The sequence below is a fragment of the Aulonocara sp. 'chitande type north' Nkhata Bay genome, linkage group LG7 (assembly GCF_057382095.1).
Source record: "Aulonocara sp. 'chitande type north' Nkhata Bay isolate Kocher_YH1m ecotype deep benthic linkage group LG7, A_spYH_male_GT1.1, whole genome shotgun sequence".
Lineage (NCBI taxonomy): Eukaryota > Metazoa > Chordata > Actinopteri > Cichliformes > Cichlidae > Aulonocara > Aulonocara sp. 'chitande type north' Nkhata Bay.
In genome coordinates, this window is record NC_141350.1 from 61,861,325 (window position 1) to 61,879,237 (window position 17,913).

General features: G+C 40.6%; 1 protein-coding gene across 2 annotated transcripts in view; it reads left to right on the top strand.

Moving 5' to 3' along the window:
• The window catches only part of vcanb (versican b), a 33,208-nt gene that overhangs the window by 10,202 nt on the left and 5,093 nt on the right, over positions 1 to 17,913 (top strand). For both annotated transcript variants that reach the window (XM_086301814.1, XM_086301815.1), the window contains exons 7-13: positions 1,217 to 1,921; positions 5,394 to 5,527; positions 5,805 to 7,128; positions 8,291 to 8,404; positions 8,508 to 8,621; positions 13,132 to 13,290; positions 13,951 to 14,033. In XM_086301814.1, the coding sequence (XP_086157940.1) occupies positions 1,217 to 1,921; positions 5,394 to 5,527; positions 5,805 to 7,128; positions 8,291 to 8,404; positions 8,508 to 8,621; positions 13,132 to 13,290; positions 13,951 to 14,033 (2,633 nt within the window). The remainder of the gene's footprint in view (positions 1 to 1,216; positions 1,922 to 5,393; positions 5,528 to 5,804; positions 7,129 to 8,290; positions 8,405 to 8,507; positions 8,622 to 13,131; positions 13,291 to 13,950; positions 14,034 to 17,913) is intronic.

The window sequence follows — 17,913 nt, forward strand, 5'->3', positions numbered from 1 at the left end:
ACTGTTTGTGAGGCAAACCGTGACAAGAAAGCAGTCTTCTCTGCTAAGATGACTGGCAAAAGTCTTCTGTGTTTTCCACTTATGAATAATCGTTCAAACTGTACAATGATGGACTTGGAAAGGTTTGGATATAGCCTTACATTATAACCCTTCCTAGACTGATTGATTACTGATGTACAATTGATAATGTGATAATGTGCAAACTGCCAAACCATCAGTATTTATAGAGGTGTTCACACTTACTGATGATCAGATAATCAAGTGAATTTGGTTAGCAGCTTAAGTCCCGTGGAAACACAGAATTTTACGTAGTTTTTCACACACTTTCTGTATTTTGCCTCAGTTGATACGGTGTAATATGTCATGTTTTTGTTCTTTATCTGAGGTTGTATTTAACCAATTTTAAGATAATTTTTATTATGTCTTGAGGGTGTACTATTTTTTCTGGGGACTGAAGCAGCTTCATTCTTGACAGGTGACTTAATGTTTCCAAAATCAGCAATCAATCTGCTGCATTTCCTTTTATAGCTTGCTGTGTGCTAGCTGCCGTCTGACAGCTTCCCAGACTCCTGTTTCTTTATTTAATGACTCATTGGTTTTGCTGATTTCATTCTGTGAACATTTTTCACTCAGTATAAATGTTGCTTGCTTGCCTAAATGGTTTTTAACACACTCATAGTTTTCCACATTTTCCCACTGGTGCTGTGTCTTATTTTCCAAAGCAGACGGGTTTATTTTCTACCTAATCATTCTTAACATTATATGCCAGGTTTACAATAGGATTTTCGCAAATACTCATTTGTAACCCACTGCTGCGTTGATCACTAACACTTCTTCCTTCCTAGCATTTGTTTCTGAATGACTGACAATAACATGGACAAATGGAAAAGAAAGAAAGGAGGAAATGAGAATGATTGCACTGACAGCACTGGTGTTGTTAGGCCCTTGCAGTGATTCAAACCAGTAGGGAGCGCCTCTTGCTGCCACCACATTTGATATAAAGAAAGACTTGTGAATATGGCTAGTTTTAGTGAAAATGTTGCTTCCTTACATTAGTATTATGTGTTTTGCAATTATTTTTTTTGTAGTGACTAAGAAAAAATTATGCCTTTTTCATTAACAGAGTTGCAGTTGGGCAGCACTTCTTAACTGCCGAGCTCTTTGTAGGACCCACTTCTAAATTCTTGTCTTGCTCCTGTGTTCCCCTCTTTTACAGTTAGACTGGAAGAGCCAACAACTACAAGTTCCCTGATGACTCCAATTGTGTACAAACCTGACATCCCTACATATAGTCCCCATGCTACAATAGCTTCACACGTTGAAAGAGCTGAAATCCAAGGAAAAGGACCAGAACCTGTTGGACATTCACCCACAGACAGCCCACTTACTTCTACACACACCACAGCCTCAGCAACTCTTACTACCATTTCACAAGAGCTTGTATCAGGAGATATCTTGCAGCTGCCTCCATTACCCACCACCCGCACTCAGCCTCCACATCTGGACATCTCCCAATTAGATCAGGCAGGACCAGGCAGGGGTGAGACCAGTGGCAGAGGGGAAGAAGGCAGCAGCCAGGGCAACTCTGGTGGGTCTGAGGTAGGAGCAACGGCAACCCCGGAGATCACATCAAGGCCTAGTAAACTTCAGGACATCAGTGCACGGGTTGAAACGTCATCAGTTGAAGACGCCGCTGCACACCCAGTTCCATCAGAGATCCTTACACCAAAGCCAGACATCGCAGCTGGGACTACTGAAGTGGAGGAACAACCTGCAGTTGTTTTCAAAGAGGATTACACCATTAGAGCTCAAACGATATTTGACCATGAGAAGTCTCTAGACATTCCTGAGACAACATCAGCAAAACCTCCTATCCATCTCATCATTGTCGATGTGCAAAGCACCAATGGGTCAGAATCAGGTGAGCTGGGTGGGGTGGGGTTTTAAATAAGTCATGTAGTAATTTAAGTCATACTGTTAGGCCCTGGAAAGCATTAAGAGAAATGGCATATAGATGCCAGTACTGTGTTGAAAATTTGGTTGGAAGTACTGGCAAAAATAATAAGTACATGTTAGCATGTCATGTAAGCATCGTTCTCTAGAAAGAAGGAGAAGTATGATGACAAAAACACACATATGTCCATGCCAAAACATGTCTTTTTTTCTTGGCGTGATTTAAATAATAATCTATCCCACGACAGAACATATTAACTGGAAGCCAGCTGGCATTTAAAGCCCCCAGTATGGGGGCTGTAGAGGTAGACCTCCAGAGTGGGAAAATTTCACCATTGGCAATAAAAAGATTATTATCTAACATGTGGTGCAATGTGCCCTCCTGAATCTTGTAAAAGGCTTTGGCTGAGAACATTTATCTTGGGAATTACTTTATGTTTGTTATGTTGTGCTGTCGAGGACTGAAGAACAGCTGATTTTGTTGTCTCAGTGGAGCCACATACACCACAGCCTTGAACTTGTCTAAATACTAGTCTAAAGAGGTTTATGTGTAAACATAAGTGTCGACACAGCTTTAAAATGATTGAGAAATCTTGAATGTAAGCACACTGATTTGCAGCACTGTGATAACAGTGCAGATAATTCAATTCAATGTTATTTACACAGCGCCAAATCACAACAACAGTTGCCTCAAGGCTTTATGTCGTAAGGTAGACCCTAAAATAATACATACAGGAAAAAAACCCAGAACAACAGAACCAGGCTCAGGGAGGGGCGGCCATCTGTCACGACCAATTGGGGTGAAATGGCACCTTGCAAGTGGCTCTCCTGTCTACTGCATGTTATACCGAGGCAGCATCCATTGCAGCAGTGAAATAACACTGAAACAAACTGTAGACTGACCCGATTCTATCAACAATTTGTAGTAAGAACTTCATGTGTAAAATGGCAAAGGACACAGCTCATGGTGTGCAACCTTTTTTTTATATGCTCACACATTTCACACAAAACATGCTGTATTTGTAGAGCCAGATGTGGAAATGAAGTCAGTCATTGCTGTGCAGCCAGTTTGTAGTTAAACACACTGTAAACACACCACAGCACTGGAAAAAACAGGATGGGTTCGGCAAAAGACAAACACTGTATATCAACAGTCTTTCTGAACACTTTCTTTTCTTTTCACTCACACGCAAAGAGACAGTGGAGGTCTGATGGAGTGATTAGTCTGCTGGCTTTAGACATGCCTACAGAGTTTGGTCTTCAACTTTCCCATCAGGATTTCTGCACAAAGAGTTGCCAATAAACCACAAATACTGGACTGTAATAATCTTTTCTCCAGGGAACAGTTTGAGTTGCTAAAATTAACAAGTTCTCAAACAATCCCTATATTCTACACTTCATTTTCTCTTAATTCGTTTGAATTAGCACCATTACCACCAATGTTTGATTACATTAAACAGGCTAACCAAGAACTGGCAGACAGTCATGTTATTTCCCCCCCTTCTGATTAGGCTGGATATGGCCACAGTAGGTCCTGTGTTGTGTCTTTAATCTAGGTTCTCTGGAGAGAAGAGAAATTTCTCCGTTCGAATTACAACCATATCAAAAGTACATATTTATAATTAAAAAATTAAAATCACTTGCTGACAAATGTGAGATGTAGGGCGTGATTTGCAGTGAATGCAGTGGGGTTTACAGCAGTAAAACAAAGACAATGTATTTTCACCAGCTTGCTCAGATCTTTGTTTTGGCATATTTTGTGCCTGGAAATGGTTAATAGCACTTGACAAGAGAGAGGCCCTGTCTGCCCAGAGCCTAATAATCATTGATTCAGATTACAGTGCATATGTGTTTGCTACCCTTAGCCAAGTGGTACCATCTTCCAGAAGTTGTGTTTGTTATTAAAATGATGAAGGCATGTTCTGTTACATGTGTAATATACCATCACATGAGGCTCTCAGTTCATATCCTCAGGAAATTAGGAAAGTTGAACCATTGAGTGTTACAATGAAGAATGACTTCTTCATGTGGTGTCAAGTTCAGAGTGACACAGAGGTTGACATGGACCAATTAACTAGTCACTTAACAGTAACAGCATGCTTCTTGGTCAACTGTTTTTTTCTGTTGAAGTTTTGTACATATTTAGACAATTTAAGGTCTGTAAGTTCTCTGTTATGACTCTGTATACATTTGCATACTCTGCTTCCCCTCTGTATAGCTTCCATGTGTACCACTAGGTCTTAATGAAGAGACACAAGCATGCATTGTTTGAGAGAAGCTGCTGGCACAGACTGACCTTAATTATAGGAAACTCAGACTTTTAACTGTTAACCATCCAAATATGCTCTTCGGCTCATTTTAACAAATGTCAGAAATGCGCTACTGTGGGTTTTTGCCAGAGCTGTAAGATCTTAGATCCTTCACTGAAGTTGCAGTACCACAATGCAAAAGCTCTGCTTTCAAATGCTTTACTGATGTTAAGGTGAAGAAACGTCATCAGGAATATTAAAAAATTAAAAATATAAAAACTTCTGCAGGTTTACGATGAAAAGATCACCATAGCTAGTGTGTCTTCGAAGTGAAGCCTTTAAGCTTGGATTCTGATGGCAAACCAAGATTTCCGAATGTATTGTAGTCTGTGGTGAAGCCACCCTGGCTGGATTTCGTGAATGTAGTACAAACTCTTCTGATGAGTCTATGGTCTCGATCACATTGATTTTTAAAGCTTAGTAAGCAAGATATGCTTTAAAACTGGCTACCTTGATTCTAACTATAACTGCATGTCTGTCAGTATCACAGTCAAATCTGACCCTTGGTCTTGAGTTTTAAAAGTTTAAGGCAGCAAAAATGTCTAGCTTGAGGCATTATAACAGAACTTAACATAACAACATATGATGTTGTGGTGGATACATCCATCTTTTTTTCTGCTGTCTCTGATTCCCTCGCTCAAGAGCACACTTAACTACGACGAAACCACCAGAATGTCACCTGTTGTTCGGGATCACTGACTGATCTTTAGCCTGTGTGAGTGGGGCTTTAGCAATCAGTTTCACATAAACTGCCAGCAACCTGTCTAGGAACATGTGTTTTTCCTCTCAACTGCTGGTTGCTAGTTCATGACTGACCCGTCTCTAGACCTGTGTTTCTGAGGCCTTCATTATACATGACTTTATGCTACAATACCATGATGATCTAGTTTAATTATAATAAGCAAAACTTTTCTACCAGGCTGCAAACCATTTTAAATTTGCTCTAAAGTTAGTCATTTTAACATAGAGGCTGTATGGTGATTTATTTGATTTTTCCCAAGAGGCTGTGGCCTGGTACTGACATTGCACTTTAAGTAAGGAATAAAATCATAACACTTGTTGCTTGTTTTTCTTTTCTTTTTTTGTTTTTTGCCTTGATGTGTTATATGGCTGCTTATCATCTGCCTCTAGTGAAACGTCTCGTGGACCTCCTGAAGCAGCCTGTGACCAGTAAAGGTATCCAGGGCAGCGGGGAGATCACTTCCCTTGAGGTGCCTCCGATTGATATGGCACAAATAGTCAGCTTTTTCAATGGAAAACATGAGGTACTTTCTATACACTGATATGTCTACTAAATAATTCTAGTTTAATCCTCCAATATACATATATATGTATGTCTGTGTTTGTGTGTTCTCCCATTTTTTTCTATCACTACTAGTAAACACAGCTGTGTCTTCAGCAAACTAATTCATTCAAATCATTCAACCAGACGCCCTCTCCGTGAATGTGTAAAATAGTCTAATCTGGTCTGAGTCAAGCTACTGGCTCTTTGTCATTCTTTCTCATTTGTTAAAAATAGCCAATTTGTTTCAATCCATCCAGGTAACACCTGAACCACAGCAGCCAGAGGAGGCCAGAGGAGATCAGTTTGAGACGGCCACTCCTGGAAATGTGAATGAGACAGAAGTAGAGGAGGAAGAAGACATCAGCACGACTCCCTTTACCTTCGAAACTGGAACCGGGGAGATATTTCCAGAGGAAACCACGGACAAGATCATTTATCTTCAAGCTGTATACCCAGATGATGTTGCAGTCTCAGGCCTGGATGCAGACACAGTTTCTTATGTTTTTACAGATGCCATGAGAGTCAACACTCAAGAACCACATGAAACAGCAGTCTCAACCACATACACTCCCCCTGTCTCTACAATATCAACTCCAGTCCTGCTTGGTGTTTCCAAGGATGTTGCTCATGTTGCCTTAACTGATGAGGACATGGAAGGCTCTGCAAGCAACTCCACAGATGATGAGGTTGGCAGTATGCAGGAGGGCTCTACAGATGGTGCTATACCCACCCTGGCTACCGGACACCAGTTGGATGCGAGGACTGATGAGACAGAAATCGGAGGAACAGAGGTTGCGACTTTTATCCCAGACACAAAGTCACAGGAAACCACTGAGCAGGCCCAGACTGGGGACTTTGAAGGGTCTTCCTCTGGAGAAGATGAGGCTTCAGGTCAAGATGTATACCCGTCAGACACACGCAGTCTTAGCACCATGCTTAGCACTATGATTTCAAATGACCTTTATACCCAACAGCCTTCACCTGCAGTACCTACAGAAATCGCAGATGTGCTTGGAGTTTCATCAGGTGATGTTGCAGTTACAGACCCAGACTCAGGTGCAGACCAGCTGTCTGATGAGGAGGGAGCTTCTGGGGAACTTTTCAGAGAAGTCGCTATTACTGTTTCACCAGCCATGGCAGCTGTGACCTTCACCAATGTAAAGAGCACAACTGCAGAAATGAGCAAACTTAAACCCTTTACCCATCCCTCCTTTGAAAATAAGAGCCATCCAGCTGTCGCTACTGAGTCTCCGTCTGCCTCCTCTGACATCCACGCTCAGTTTTACAGAGAACATGCTGACCTGTCCACCATGGAGAACATAGACCAGACCACACTCTCCACTACTTCACCCTTTTATACTTCTGAGCAAAAAAGCTATTCTGTCCCCCAGCGGGCTCTAATCCCTGACCCGGCTGCCACTGCTGTAGCAGAGGAGAAGTTTGTAGACAATGATAAAGACATCACCCCCTTTTTTGTGGAGTCCCAACCTCAGATGCCTGAACAGACAGTGGCCACAGTTCAACCTGAGACCAGCTCGGACACAACTTATTCAGTCATGACCAGCACTATAAACATTACAGGTACATGAACTCTGTTGTTGTTGGTTTGGTTCATAGCTGCTTCAGTTGTTTTAAACAGCACAGCAGCTTGGTTTCATTCCCCTGCTTAACATTTTTGCCAGTTTTGGCAGCAGCTATAATGTTTGAGCTGAGCCCTCTCTCAGCCTTCTGCCGTAGTTAAAAGGGATAGAACATGCTTTTTCAATGGTAATACCCACTTGTGCTATCAAAAGTCTGTAATACACTTTTAAAGTTCCCAAATACAAGGTTTTCCCTTTGCACATCAAGTATTAAATAGACAGCTTAATAGCTGCTCACAAAAAATTATTACATAGTTTCCACCTTCATAACAACTCACCCATTGTTAACACACCCTCATGGATTTGTAAAACTTTAGGGGCATGATGATTTCAGTCAGATGTGAGGTAGCTAGCAGGTGTCTGGTAGGCCTGACCTAGCAGTTTTAATGAAATTATACGACAAATAATGTACTGTCAGATCCGTGAGCTGACCTTACTGTCCTTAGCTGACATGTTAGTCCACCTGCTTGTTCAAATGCGGTTACTTCATGGCTTCACAAAACGAACATTTTGGCATTGTGTGATGTTTTTCAAACCAGAAGTGACCAAATCCAGCTTAAAAATGCAGAGTCTTGAACCCAAGACATTCAATTTAGTTTTATTTATCCATTTATTCTCTTGTGCTTACCTTTTTCAGGGTGGCTGCAGCTTATCCCAGCTCTCTTAGGGCAAGAGGCAGGGTACACACTGGACAGGTCGCCAGTCTGTCGCAGGGCTAAGCAGCATTTAGCATTTAGCTTCCAGGTTTGCCTATGTGATTTGTAGCAACAGTGTATTTAAGTTGTCCCTTGTTGGCCTCGCTTTTCTAGAAGATGGAGAGGTTCTACAAATATATGCATTAAAAATTCACAGCAGGATAAAAGCCTGTCCTGTTTGCAATTGAAGGTTCCTTGTAAACATTTGTGCAGATGTTGAATTTTCTGATATATTTTAATATGAGCAGGTCAGCCCACCAACAAACCGAGTGTCTATTACCACAAATGTGGACAGCCCTGCTGTGCCAATAAGGAGTTGCAAAGCCTTTCTGAACTGCAGTACGTTTCACCGCTCTTAATGATGTTGATGATTTTAATCGTTTTCCATTCTCATTGTCTCCTTGGCAGATCTCCTGCCATGCTCAACCAATGTGTGTCAGAACGGAGGCTCGTGCTACAAGAAAGGACCACAAAATGTCTGCATCTGTGCACCTGGATACACCGGGTGGCACTGTGAAACAGGTACAGAGAGCCTCAGAGCCAGGTGTGCTCTTTTAACAAGCCATCCTGACCCTTCCTGACAGGTGGATGTATAATAATGCTGGTCTGTGTTGCATGTCTGAAGATATTGATGAGTGCCAGTCTAACCCGTGTCTGAATGGAGCCACTTGCCTGGATGGGATCAACTCCTTCACCTGTCTCTGCCTCCCGAGCTACAAAGGAGAGTTCTGTGAACAAGGTCAGGAAACAGAATTAATAAGCAACTGTGTCAAAATCATTCATCTATGGAAGTCAGTTCTCAGATATATTCTTTTCAAGTAAGTCTGAACTTACTGCAGAGTTTGGGTCTTTGGGCCATCATTCAGCTTTGGGCGTTGGCTCTTCAACAGATGAGTTCCAGCCGTAGGACTAATATTTCTGCCGTTACTCAGCAGATAATCAAAACTCAGGCACACAAGAGGACTCCGAGGATTAATATTTTCCAAACAAGGAAACAGTTCTCAGCAGCAACAGTTTTTTTTTCTGCTGCTCTGAGCAAAATGTTTGGTTTCAGAATGAGGCCCCATAGTTTTTCTTTTGTATCATGTAGTCATGATAAGAAGCCATTTAACTAAATTCCGCTTTTATTTGCTTGCTTAAATTATTTTACTCAGTCTATTAATGGTTTGGAGTCATACATTATACACTACTTAATGTATTCATATGCAGTCATTGTAGAATAAAAGTACAACAACTGGATCTGTCAATTCTGAGGTTTCACAGTATATATCAGGATATTTAAAAAGTTATTTGGTCCTTAGCAAGTCTTGAAATGAGTTAAATACAACCACAGATGAACAAGAACAAATTACATATTATGTGCTATTATTTATTTAACAAAAATGTAGCGGAGGTGTAGTGTGGTGTGCCACTCCACTCGCTAGTTCAGTGACACTGGGACCTGGAGAAGGGTGTGTGCCAAGCAGAAGATGCTCCACTCAGTGACTGCAAGGTGCTCAAATCATCATCGCTCCACCACTGTGCTGACAGTTGGTCTGAGGTGTTTAGGCTGTTTGGTTTACTCCAAACATGCTGCTCTTATTATGGTCAAACATCTCCATTTTGGTTTTGTTGTTCAAATTTAGCTCTGCAAAGCTAAGCCATGCCAACATCTTCTTTTTGGAGAGAAGCGGCTTTCTTCCAAACATCCTTTGCGCTTAATATTGTGGTACCTACACTCCTGAGGAAATTTGCATTTTGTTCTGCTTATCCAAGTCAGCATTGTTGGGGTCTTGTGGAAAAAATAGAGACATTGGTGCTATAAGAATTCCCAGTTTGCAGGGCGTATCTATTTGAATGATGAATACAGTGTGTAAAGCTAAATGTAGACACTCAGACATAAATTATGGACTGTTTACTGCTTATTTTTCCTTCCTAGTATATGCAAGAGTTCAAAAATCAGGGACACAGCTGTCCTCTTGCAGCTTTTTGCCAATGGAAAGAATGAGGGAAGAAAGATAATTGCCCTCTATTTTTCCAGAAAGCTTTTGCAGCTGCGTGTGGAATTGAATCAGTACTGACAATACTGCTTCAGTTTTTTCAGGCTGGGCTTAATATCCTGGGTGATGCTGAGTGATGCTATGTTTCATACTCAACTGACCACTCTGCTAATTTCAAACTGGCAGACAGAGAGCTGTGGCTTATAGTGCTGCATTCATTAGAGACCTCACCTTTCATTCCAGGTAGCTGCACAGAGGCAGGATTAAAATGAGGTCAGTTGATGATGGCTACTACCTTAAAAGACTTGACAGATACTGTCCATCATGACTTTACTGGCATGTATAATTCTGGTGCCACTGATACAAAACAGCCATTGTTTGTATGGTCAGACAAAGCAAAGGGCTGATTATGTGACTTGTATATGAAGTTGAATGTGTGTTATACATGAGCTCTTTGTGTGTGTCTCTGTGTGCTTGACCTGCAGACAACTGGATGTTTGTGAGACTTAATGAAGTCCAACTGTGTGTTGCTGAGCTCATTCAGTGAGGGGCTTTCACTCCCCAGCTGGACCTCAGCTCTCTCTGTGCCTCTCTCTCTCTCTCACCGTCTCTGGCCAGAGCACAGAAATAAAATTCAGAGCTGTTGTGTTGCTGTTAGCTTCACCGTTACAACAGCATGTTTCCAAAACAACATGTAACTTCATCAACAAATGAAAATCTGATTCCAGATTATGAAGTGTACTAGAAGGCAGTGATAGGCAACCAGGGAAATGTAGTATAGCTACTTTTAGACAGAAGTTCGATTAGCTACACATTAACACCTAAGGAGTGGGTAAAATGTGGTTACGAAGCAGCAAAGTCTAAACATTTTCTTGAATATGCCACATGAAGTTTGAAAAAAGGCACTTATTCATAGTAAGAGATATTGTGTCTTACAGTCTGTTTAGTAGAAACCGCATACTAATGCTGGTTGAAGCTTCCCTTTGCTCTCAGACAGCTTCAGCTCTTTATTGTCATGATCCTAGTTTTGGTTGTTATAGTTTTGATTGCTAGGTTTTCATTTGTTATCTAGCCTTACATTTTCCCTCCTCCTGTCATATTGTGTCTAGTTTCCGGTAGTCGTATCCCTCTTTGAAATCAGTCCTGTCTCAATGCTCAATTTGTCTGTTTCTCGGTTATGCCTCCGTGTGTAGTCCATGTCTGTTATGTATTTTAAGTTCTATCCCTTGTTCGGTGTCTCCATAGTCTCGCCTCCGTCTCCATGTTTATTCGCTTCTTTCCCAGTGGTGCCTCTGTCTCTTGCTCCCTCTGTTCCTTGTATTTAGTCAGTCTGCATCTCAGTGTGTTTCTCATACTTCCTGTTTTACTTTGATAGTCTTCTGTCCTGTTTGCAGCATGTTCTGTTTTCGTTCCCCGTCTCGTTAGTTAGACTATGTTCAGCTCGATCCCCACCTGTGGTCTGTTCCCTTGTTTGCCTCTGCTCATTGTCATGATCTCTCTCAGTTTTGTGTGTTCTGCCACTATGTTTGTTTAGTTTATACGGTTTTTATTTTCATCGTCAAATTAGTGCTGCTGTCCTGCTGTATCAGAACCTGTGTAGTATCAGGTCCATAGACCATACTGTATAAACACTGATTTGCACCTGTGGTCTTTCTAATGGTGATGTCTGCAAGAGCAAAAAGGTTGGTTCTGTCACGATCCTGGGTCTCTGACCCAGCGTTTTCAGTTTACGTTTTGAGTTCTTAAGTTATTCCTTTATTATGTTGAGTAATTGGATTATCTTTTGGTTGCCTTTAGTTTATTTATGTTTCACTTAGGTCTTCGGTGTTAGTCTGTCATGTTTCTTGTCTTCTTGTCCTTGTTGTGAAGTTGTATTGTCATGTCTGCTTTCCGTTCAGTTTCCTGTTTTATTTTGAAGGTCTATGTCCTATGTCAGTGTAGTCAGTTTTGCTTCTTTTGTCTCGTTATGTCAGATTAGTGGCAGCTGTTTCCTCCTGTGCTTCCACTTCCCGCTCGCCTTTTGTTAATATTCAAGTTTTGGTCCAAGTTCGTTGGTGTCTATATTTTGGGTCCTCTTCGCAAATTCATACAGTGTGGTGCCGCATACTGTGACAGGTTCTATAGAAGTCTTTTCCTCCTTTGAGTTGTGATCTTGGTAAACACTTTATTGATTAGTTTAAGATCTCAGTCACAGCTTTTAAGTGTTATTGAATACACTAGGATCCATCACAAGGAGAGGTGACTTGGATTAGTTTGCTTTCGACTGACACTACCACGTGATAAGCTGTGATAAGGCATGCAGTGTCAAACCTGGTTTTATAACACCAAAAGAACGTGCTCAGCTCAAGGCTTTACAATGCGACCTCACCAACCAAAGCTGAAGTCACTATCTAACATTTTATTTCCAGTCAGTGATCTAGTTGCTCAGAAGGCCACTGAAAGCCACTAAATTAATTTTCTTCATTAAATTGATTTGCCAAACAATTTCTTTCTGCATTATCCTGATGAAAGTAGCTGTTAAAAGATGCCAAAAGGGATTCAGGTGATCTGTCACAATAATCAGTCAGAACGTGGTATTTAATTCAGAAATGAGAGGTGTACTATGAAACAGGTGTACATAGTCTTTGTTAGCTGGCCTAATAAAACCAAGAACCCTAGTCAGAGATACTGGCTATCACAACAGTGGTTCACAGTTTTTTGGGTTAACCCATGGTGTTAATTTCTATTGTAACATCTGTATATTAAAGCTAAGTCCTTGGAGTTTAGTCCTACGAAATGCACAACGTTTGGTGAATTGAAGATTCTAGACTGGCTGTAGGTGTGTAGGATAAGTCTCTTACCTGTTAATCTAATAGAAGGGCATCCCTCGGATACAGGCAGGTTGACATTCAGATTGCAAGCACGGCATCTGCCGCCAGATTAAATGTAGCTTTATCAAACATGGCTATGGTTTTAAGTCTTCAGGAGTGCAGTTTCAGTGAACCTGTTCATAGTTAATGACAGTAGAAACAAACATTCTGAGAGCCTATTTGATGTAGTTGTTAACCGAAGCTCCTGGCATGTCCTAAATTTGATATTTCAGTATGTGGATTTTGTTTTATTGCCTTAAAGATAAGTAGGGACTTGTCATTAGTTATGATATAGCCACATACATACCACATTTTTAATTCTGCACCAACACAAGAAGTCAAGATAAAGTGTATATCATATGAAATATTTTTTCCACCTCGTTTGATGGTTCTTTCACATTTTGTTTTTCTCTTTCTGCAGACATTGAGATGTGTGGTTTTGGTTGGAAGAAGTTTCAATCTCACTGCTACAAGCACTTTACACACCGTCGGACCTGGGACGCTGCAGAGAGGGAATGTCGGATACACGGAGCCCACCTGACCAGCATCCTGTCGCATGAGGAGCAAATTTTTGTCAATAGTAAGTTTGTGTTGTTTCGATGAGGTGTCTAAAATGTTCCTTATACTATCAGTCGACAGTATAAGGAATTATGGGTCTAGAGAGTCTGTGAAAAAGTCCTTCGGGGTACAAATACTAAAAATGCATATCATAAATGAAACAGTTTTTGGCCGTGCTAGCAGCACAACTTTGTTGTTTGTGGTCAACCACTCGTCCAGACTACTTTTGGTTGGACGGTCTAAAACTAAATCTGATCATATTTTTGAAAATACAGTAGAAATGGCTACCTAAAACATTAGTTACATTTTGAGTAGCTGCTTTGTTATTTGATTGCATTGATTTCAACATGTCTTTGGGTTTCATTCACAACGAATGTATGTAAAAAAACAAACAAGCAAACAATGAAACTTTGATGATAAATAATAATTTTACCAAATTTGAAAACGCAAGCAAATGCTACACGATTTGCAGTCACTGCTCTACTACAGAAATCAGTCTGAGAATAGTAATGGAGCTGCAAGTAAACTCTGGTGAAGCTACTGACACTGAGCTCAACGGTGCTTCACCATAATTCTTTGTTGTCTGTTTACACTCCTCTCCAAAATGCTTTGTTTGGTATTGATCAGGTTCTGCTTCGGTAAAATGATCTCGGACTCACTGCATCGTGCTTTTTCCCTGCAGATCTAGGAAGTGACTACCAGTGGATTGGCCTGAATGATAAGATGTTTGAGAGAGACTTCAGATGGACTGATGGCAGACCAATGGTAAGATAAGCACTATTGATAAGATAAGTGGCTATGGATATAGTTAGATTTACAGACATCAATGATTATTGATCGTGGGGTGATCGTGACTCAAGAGTTGGGAGTTCGCCTTGTAATCGGAAGGTTGCCGGTTCGAGCCCCAGCTCGGACAGTCTCGGTCGTTGTGTCCTTGGGCAAGACACTTCACCCGTTGCCTACTGGTGGTGGTCAGAGGGCCCGGTGGCGCCAGTGTCTGGCAGCCTCGCCTCTGTCAGTGTGCCCCAGAGTGGCTGTGGCTACAATGTAGCTTGCCATCACCAGTGTGTGAATGTGTGGATGACTGTGTGTGTAAAGCACTTTGGGGTCCTTAGGGACTAGTAAAGCGCTATACAGGCCATTTACCATATTGTTCCCCAGTGTAACCATTTGCAATTTGATTTAAAATCAGCCTTCAATGATACATGATGGCTCTCATATAGCAGTAGCAGAGGTGTTTTATTAAGGTACTGTTAATAGCCAGAGTATAATAGTTTCACATTTAACTGAAAGAAAGAAAAACACATGGCAGCTTTCCAAGTCTTTAATAAATGTAGAGCAAACACGTTACAAGAAATGTCTCGGCTCTTAGGGAGCTGTCTACTATCTACATTAGTCAGGCTTATTTCAGTACAGTTTCAAGATGAACCATTTTACATGAACGAATCCAAAATAGATCAGAACCAGATGAAGTGGGGAATGACTGGAACCGAACTGGACTTGGGCCAGATTGGGCCTCAAGATTCATTCCATGATCTTTATTCATTTTTGATATTCTTATTCATTCTACTGTGCAAGTAGAACCAGACGTGGTTTGCTAATCTGTTATGGAGCCTACAGGTTCAGGTAGATTTCTTTGATTTTCAGTGGAAAATATGTTGGGGTTCAGATGTTCTCAGACACTGTACCTTTCAGAATGTTGTTTGACTTCAAAAAACACGAGTCCAATGACAGAATCATGCCTGTTTTTAATGCTGTGCCACCTGAGGGCCCAGATTGATTTTCAGCCTTGTCCCGTGAAGGCAGAGATGATGATATTATGAACTGTAGCTGATGAAATATTGAGGCCTACTTTTTTTCTTCATTGAAGAAAATTATTCAGAAAATGTTCCACAATTAGTAGACAGTTTTTTTTTTTTGTGTGTGTGTGTGTGTGTGGGTTTTTTTTTTTTGCAGATTGGGGAACCTCTGCCCATCTTTACTTCTGCATCTCTAAGTTGCTGATTTTATCCTCAGTCAAGTTTACGACCTGTTGCTATATTTAACTTGCTGCTGTACCACTCTGAGCATGCCTGATCTCTGGTTAGTACAGTACAATCTGGGAATACCAGGTGCAGTAAGATTTCAATCTTAAATATCATCAGCCTCTCTCTTTTAATGGGTTATGTCCCACAGGCGTTCAAGCTGGCAGTAATTAAACCACTACTTAAAAAGCTACTTAAAAAGCTGGGTTAAGATCACTTGAGTTAATCTCTAGGAATAGAGATTATATCTTAAAGATATAATGATGTGGATGATTAATTTCCTTCTTCTAAATTCAGATAAAACTGATGTTATTTTACTCGGCCATAAATATCTTAGAAATATGATATCTTACACTTACACTAGATGCCATTACCTTGGCCTCCACTGTGAGAATTCTTGGAGTCATTTTTGACCAGCATATGTACTTCAATGCGCATATTAAGCAACTTTGCAGGACTGCTTTCTTCCATTTGCGCAGTATCTCTAAAATTTGAAACATCCTGTTTCAAAGTGATGCTGAAAATCTAGTTCATGCATTTATTACTTCTATGCTGGACTACTGTAATTCGTTATTATCAGGAGGCCCTAAAAACTCCCTGAAAAGCCTTCAGCGCGGCAACAAGGCTACTGACAGGGACTAGAAAGTGAGAGCATATTTCTCCTATATTTGCTTCCCTTCATTGGCTCCCTTGTAGATCCAGAATCAAATTTAAAATCCTGCTCCTCATATACAAGGTCTTGTATAATCAGGCTCCATCTTATCTTAAAGACCGTTATAGTACCATATCACCCCATTAGAGCACTTTGCTCTCAGGCAGCTGTCTTGTGGATATTTAAAGTAGAATAGGAGACAGAGTGTTGAGCTTTCAGGCCCCTCTTCTGTGGAACCAGCATCTAGTTTGGATTCGGGAGACAGACACTTTTAACATTAGGCTTAAAACTTTCCTTTTTGACAAAGCATATAGTGAAGTTTGGCTCAGTTGACCCTGAACCCGCCAAAGTTATCCCACAGCTAAGAGAAGATTCAGGCTACTATGGGGCTTCTCATCATGCACTGAGCGTTTCTTCTTCACTGATCTTTTATCACTCACTATGTGTTTATAAACCATTTTGCATTAGTTATTATTACTACTCTGGCCACCCTTCCCTGAAGCTGGTCCTGGTGGAGGATTTTTCCTATTAAAAGAGAGTTTTTCCTTCCCACTGTTGCTAAAGCACTTGCTCATAAAGGGGCATCTGATTGTTGGGGTTTCTCTATATTATTGTAGTCTTTACCTTTTAATATAAAGCACCTTTGGTGATATATAAATAAAATTGAATTGAATTTAAATTGGCAATAAACCTTATTCGGGGCAAAATGTTCATGTGATGTAGCAGTTGTAGGCAGTGATGACACAATCTCAAACACATGGTTCATCTGCTGGAAACTCAGAGCAAGAAAATTGAAATCTGATCCTGAAGAGGGAGGACTGTGTCATGTGTTATCATTCTTAATACAGACACACCCTGAATGGGGTCAAATCGGAGCCATACACCATGTTAAGTGCGTGCAGTAGATATACAGTATAAAATGAACAAAAATGAACTTTTTGTGTATTTCGTCTGGTATATAAGGCCACACAACCTTGGGTTTGTTTAGGCCTGTTGTTTTTTTGTCTCTGCAGCACCACTGTCTGTATATTTTATGAATTACATCCAGTCACATGTGATGAGTATTGACTGCCTTCTGAAGAGGATAGGTGGGGACTTCATAGTCTATATTCACAAAAGAGATATTGTCCATAAGTTGTCTATAAGTAGATACAGCTATCAGTAGCTACGATCGTAAAGAGGACATTAATGAGAAAAATACTGGCAACAGCCAGTGCTGCCCCTTAACCATCCAGCAGTTTCAAAATCCTACATTACCTAATTTTTGAGTTATCGCATTGACAAGTTTTTCAGAAAACCTGACTTCGAATTTGAGTTTGAGGCCACTAAGATTCTAACTTGTAGATTTTTAGCAGATACAACTCATTTTCAAGTTCTCTTATTTACAAACCTTGGTGTCCACACAGTGTCAGGCTGACAGGTTAAAAATCCCCCCAAATGATCTTGTTTTTTTAAGTGTGATTTGACCCTATATAAATAAACCTGAATTGAATTTGTTTTTTTCTGTGCATTTTCCGAGAACAGGAAAGGTGCTTAAATCACAACTAAGATCACAAGTACCTAAAATATTTGGCCAGTAATGTATGTTTTTGCTAAATTTGCAGTTCAAGGTTCAAGATTACTTTATTTCTATCCCTAGGTAAATTTGCTTTACATAAAAAAATGATAGCATTTGGCATCCACTCACAAAGCACACACACACCCATTAAACCTGACAAACACATATTTGATAATTAGATGCGTGATAAAAAACAATATAAATAAGATGAAGATGAATCAAATAAAACAGTAGCACCAGTAGGGACAAAGCTGTTTTTATATTGCTAACTTGGGACTAGAAACCTCCGTCCAGAGGAAAGAAGCTGAAATTCACCCCATAGAGGATGGGGGGCCATTATTAACAATTGATAAAGCCATCCTTTGTATCTGTTGAAAGTACAGGGAGGCTAGACAGGGCTCACCTGTCAGG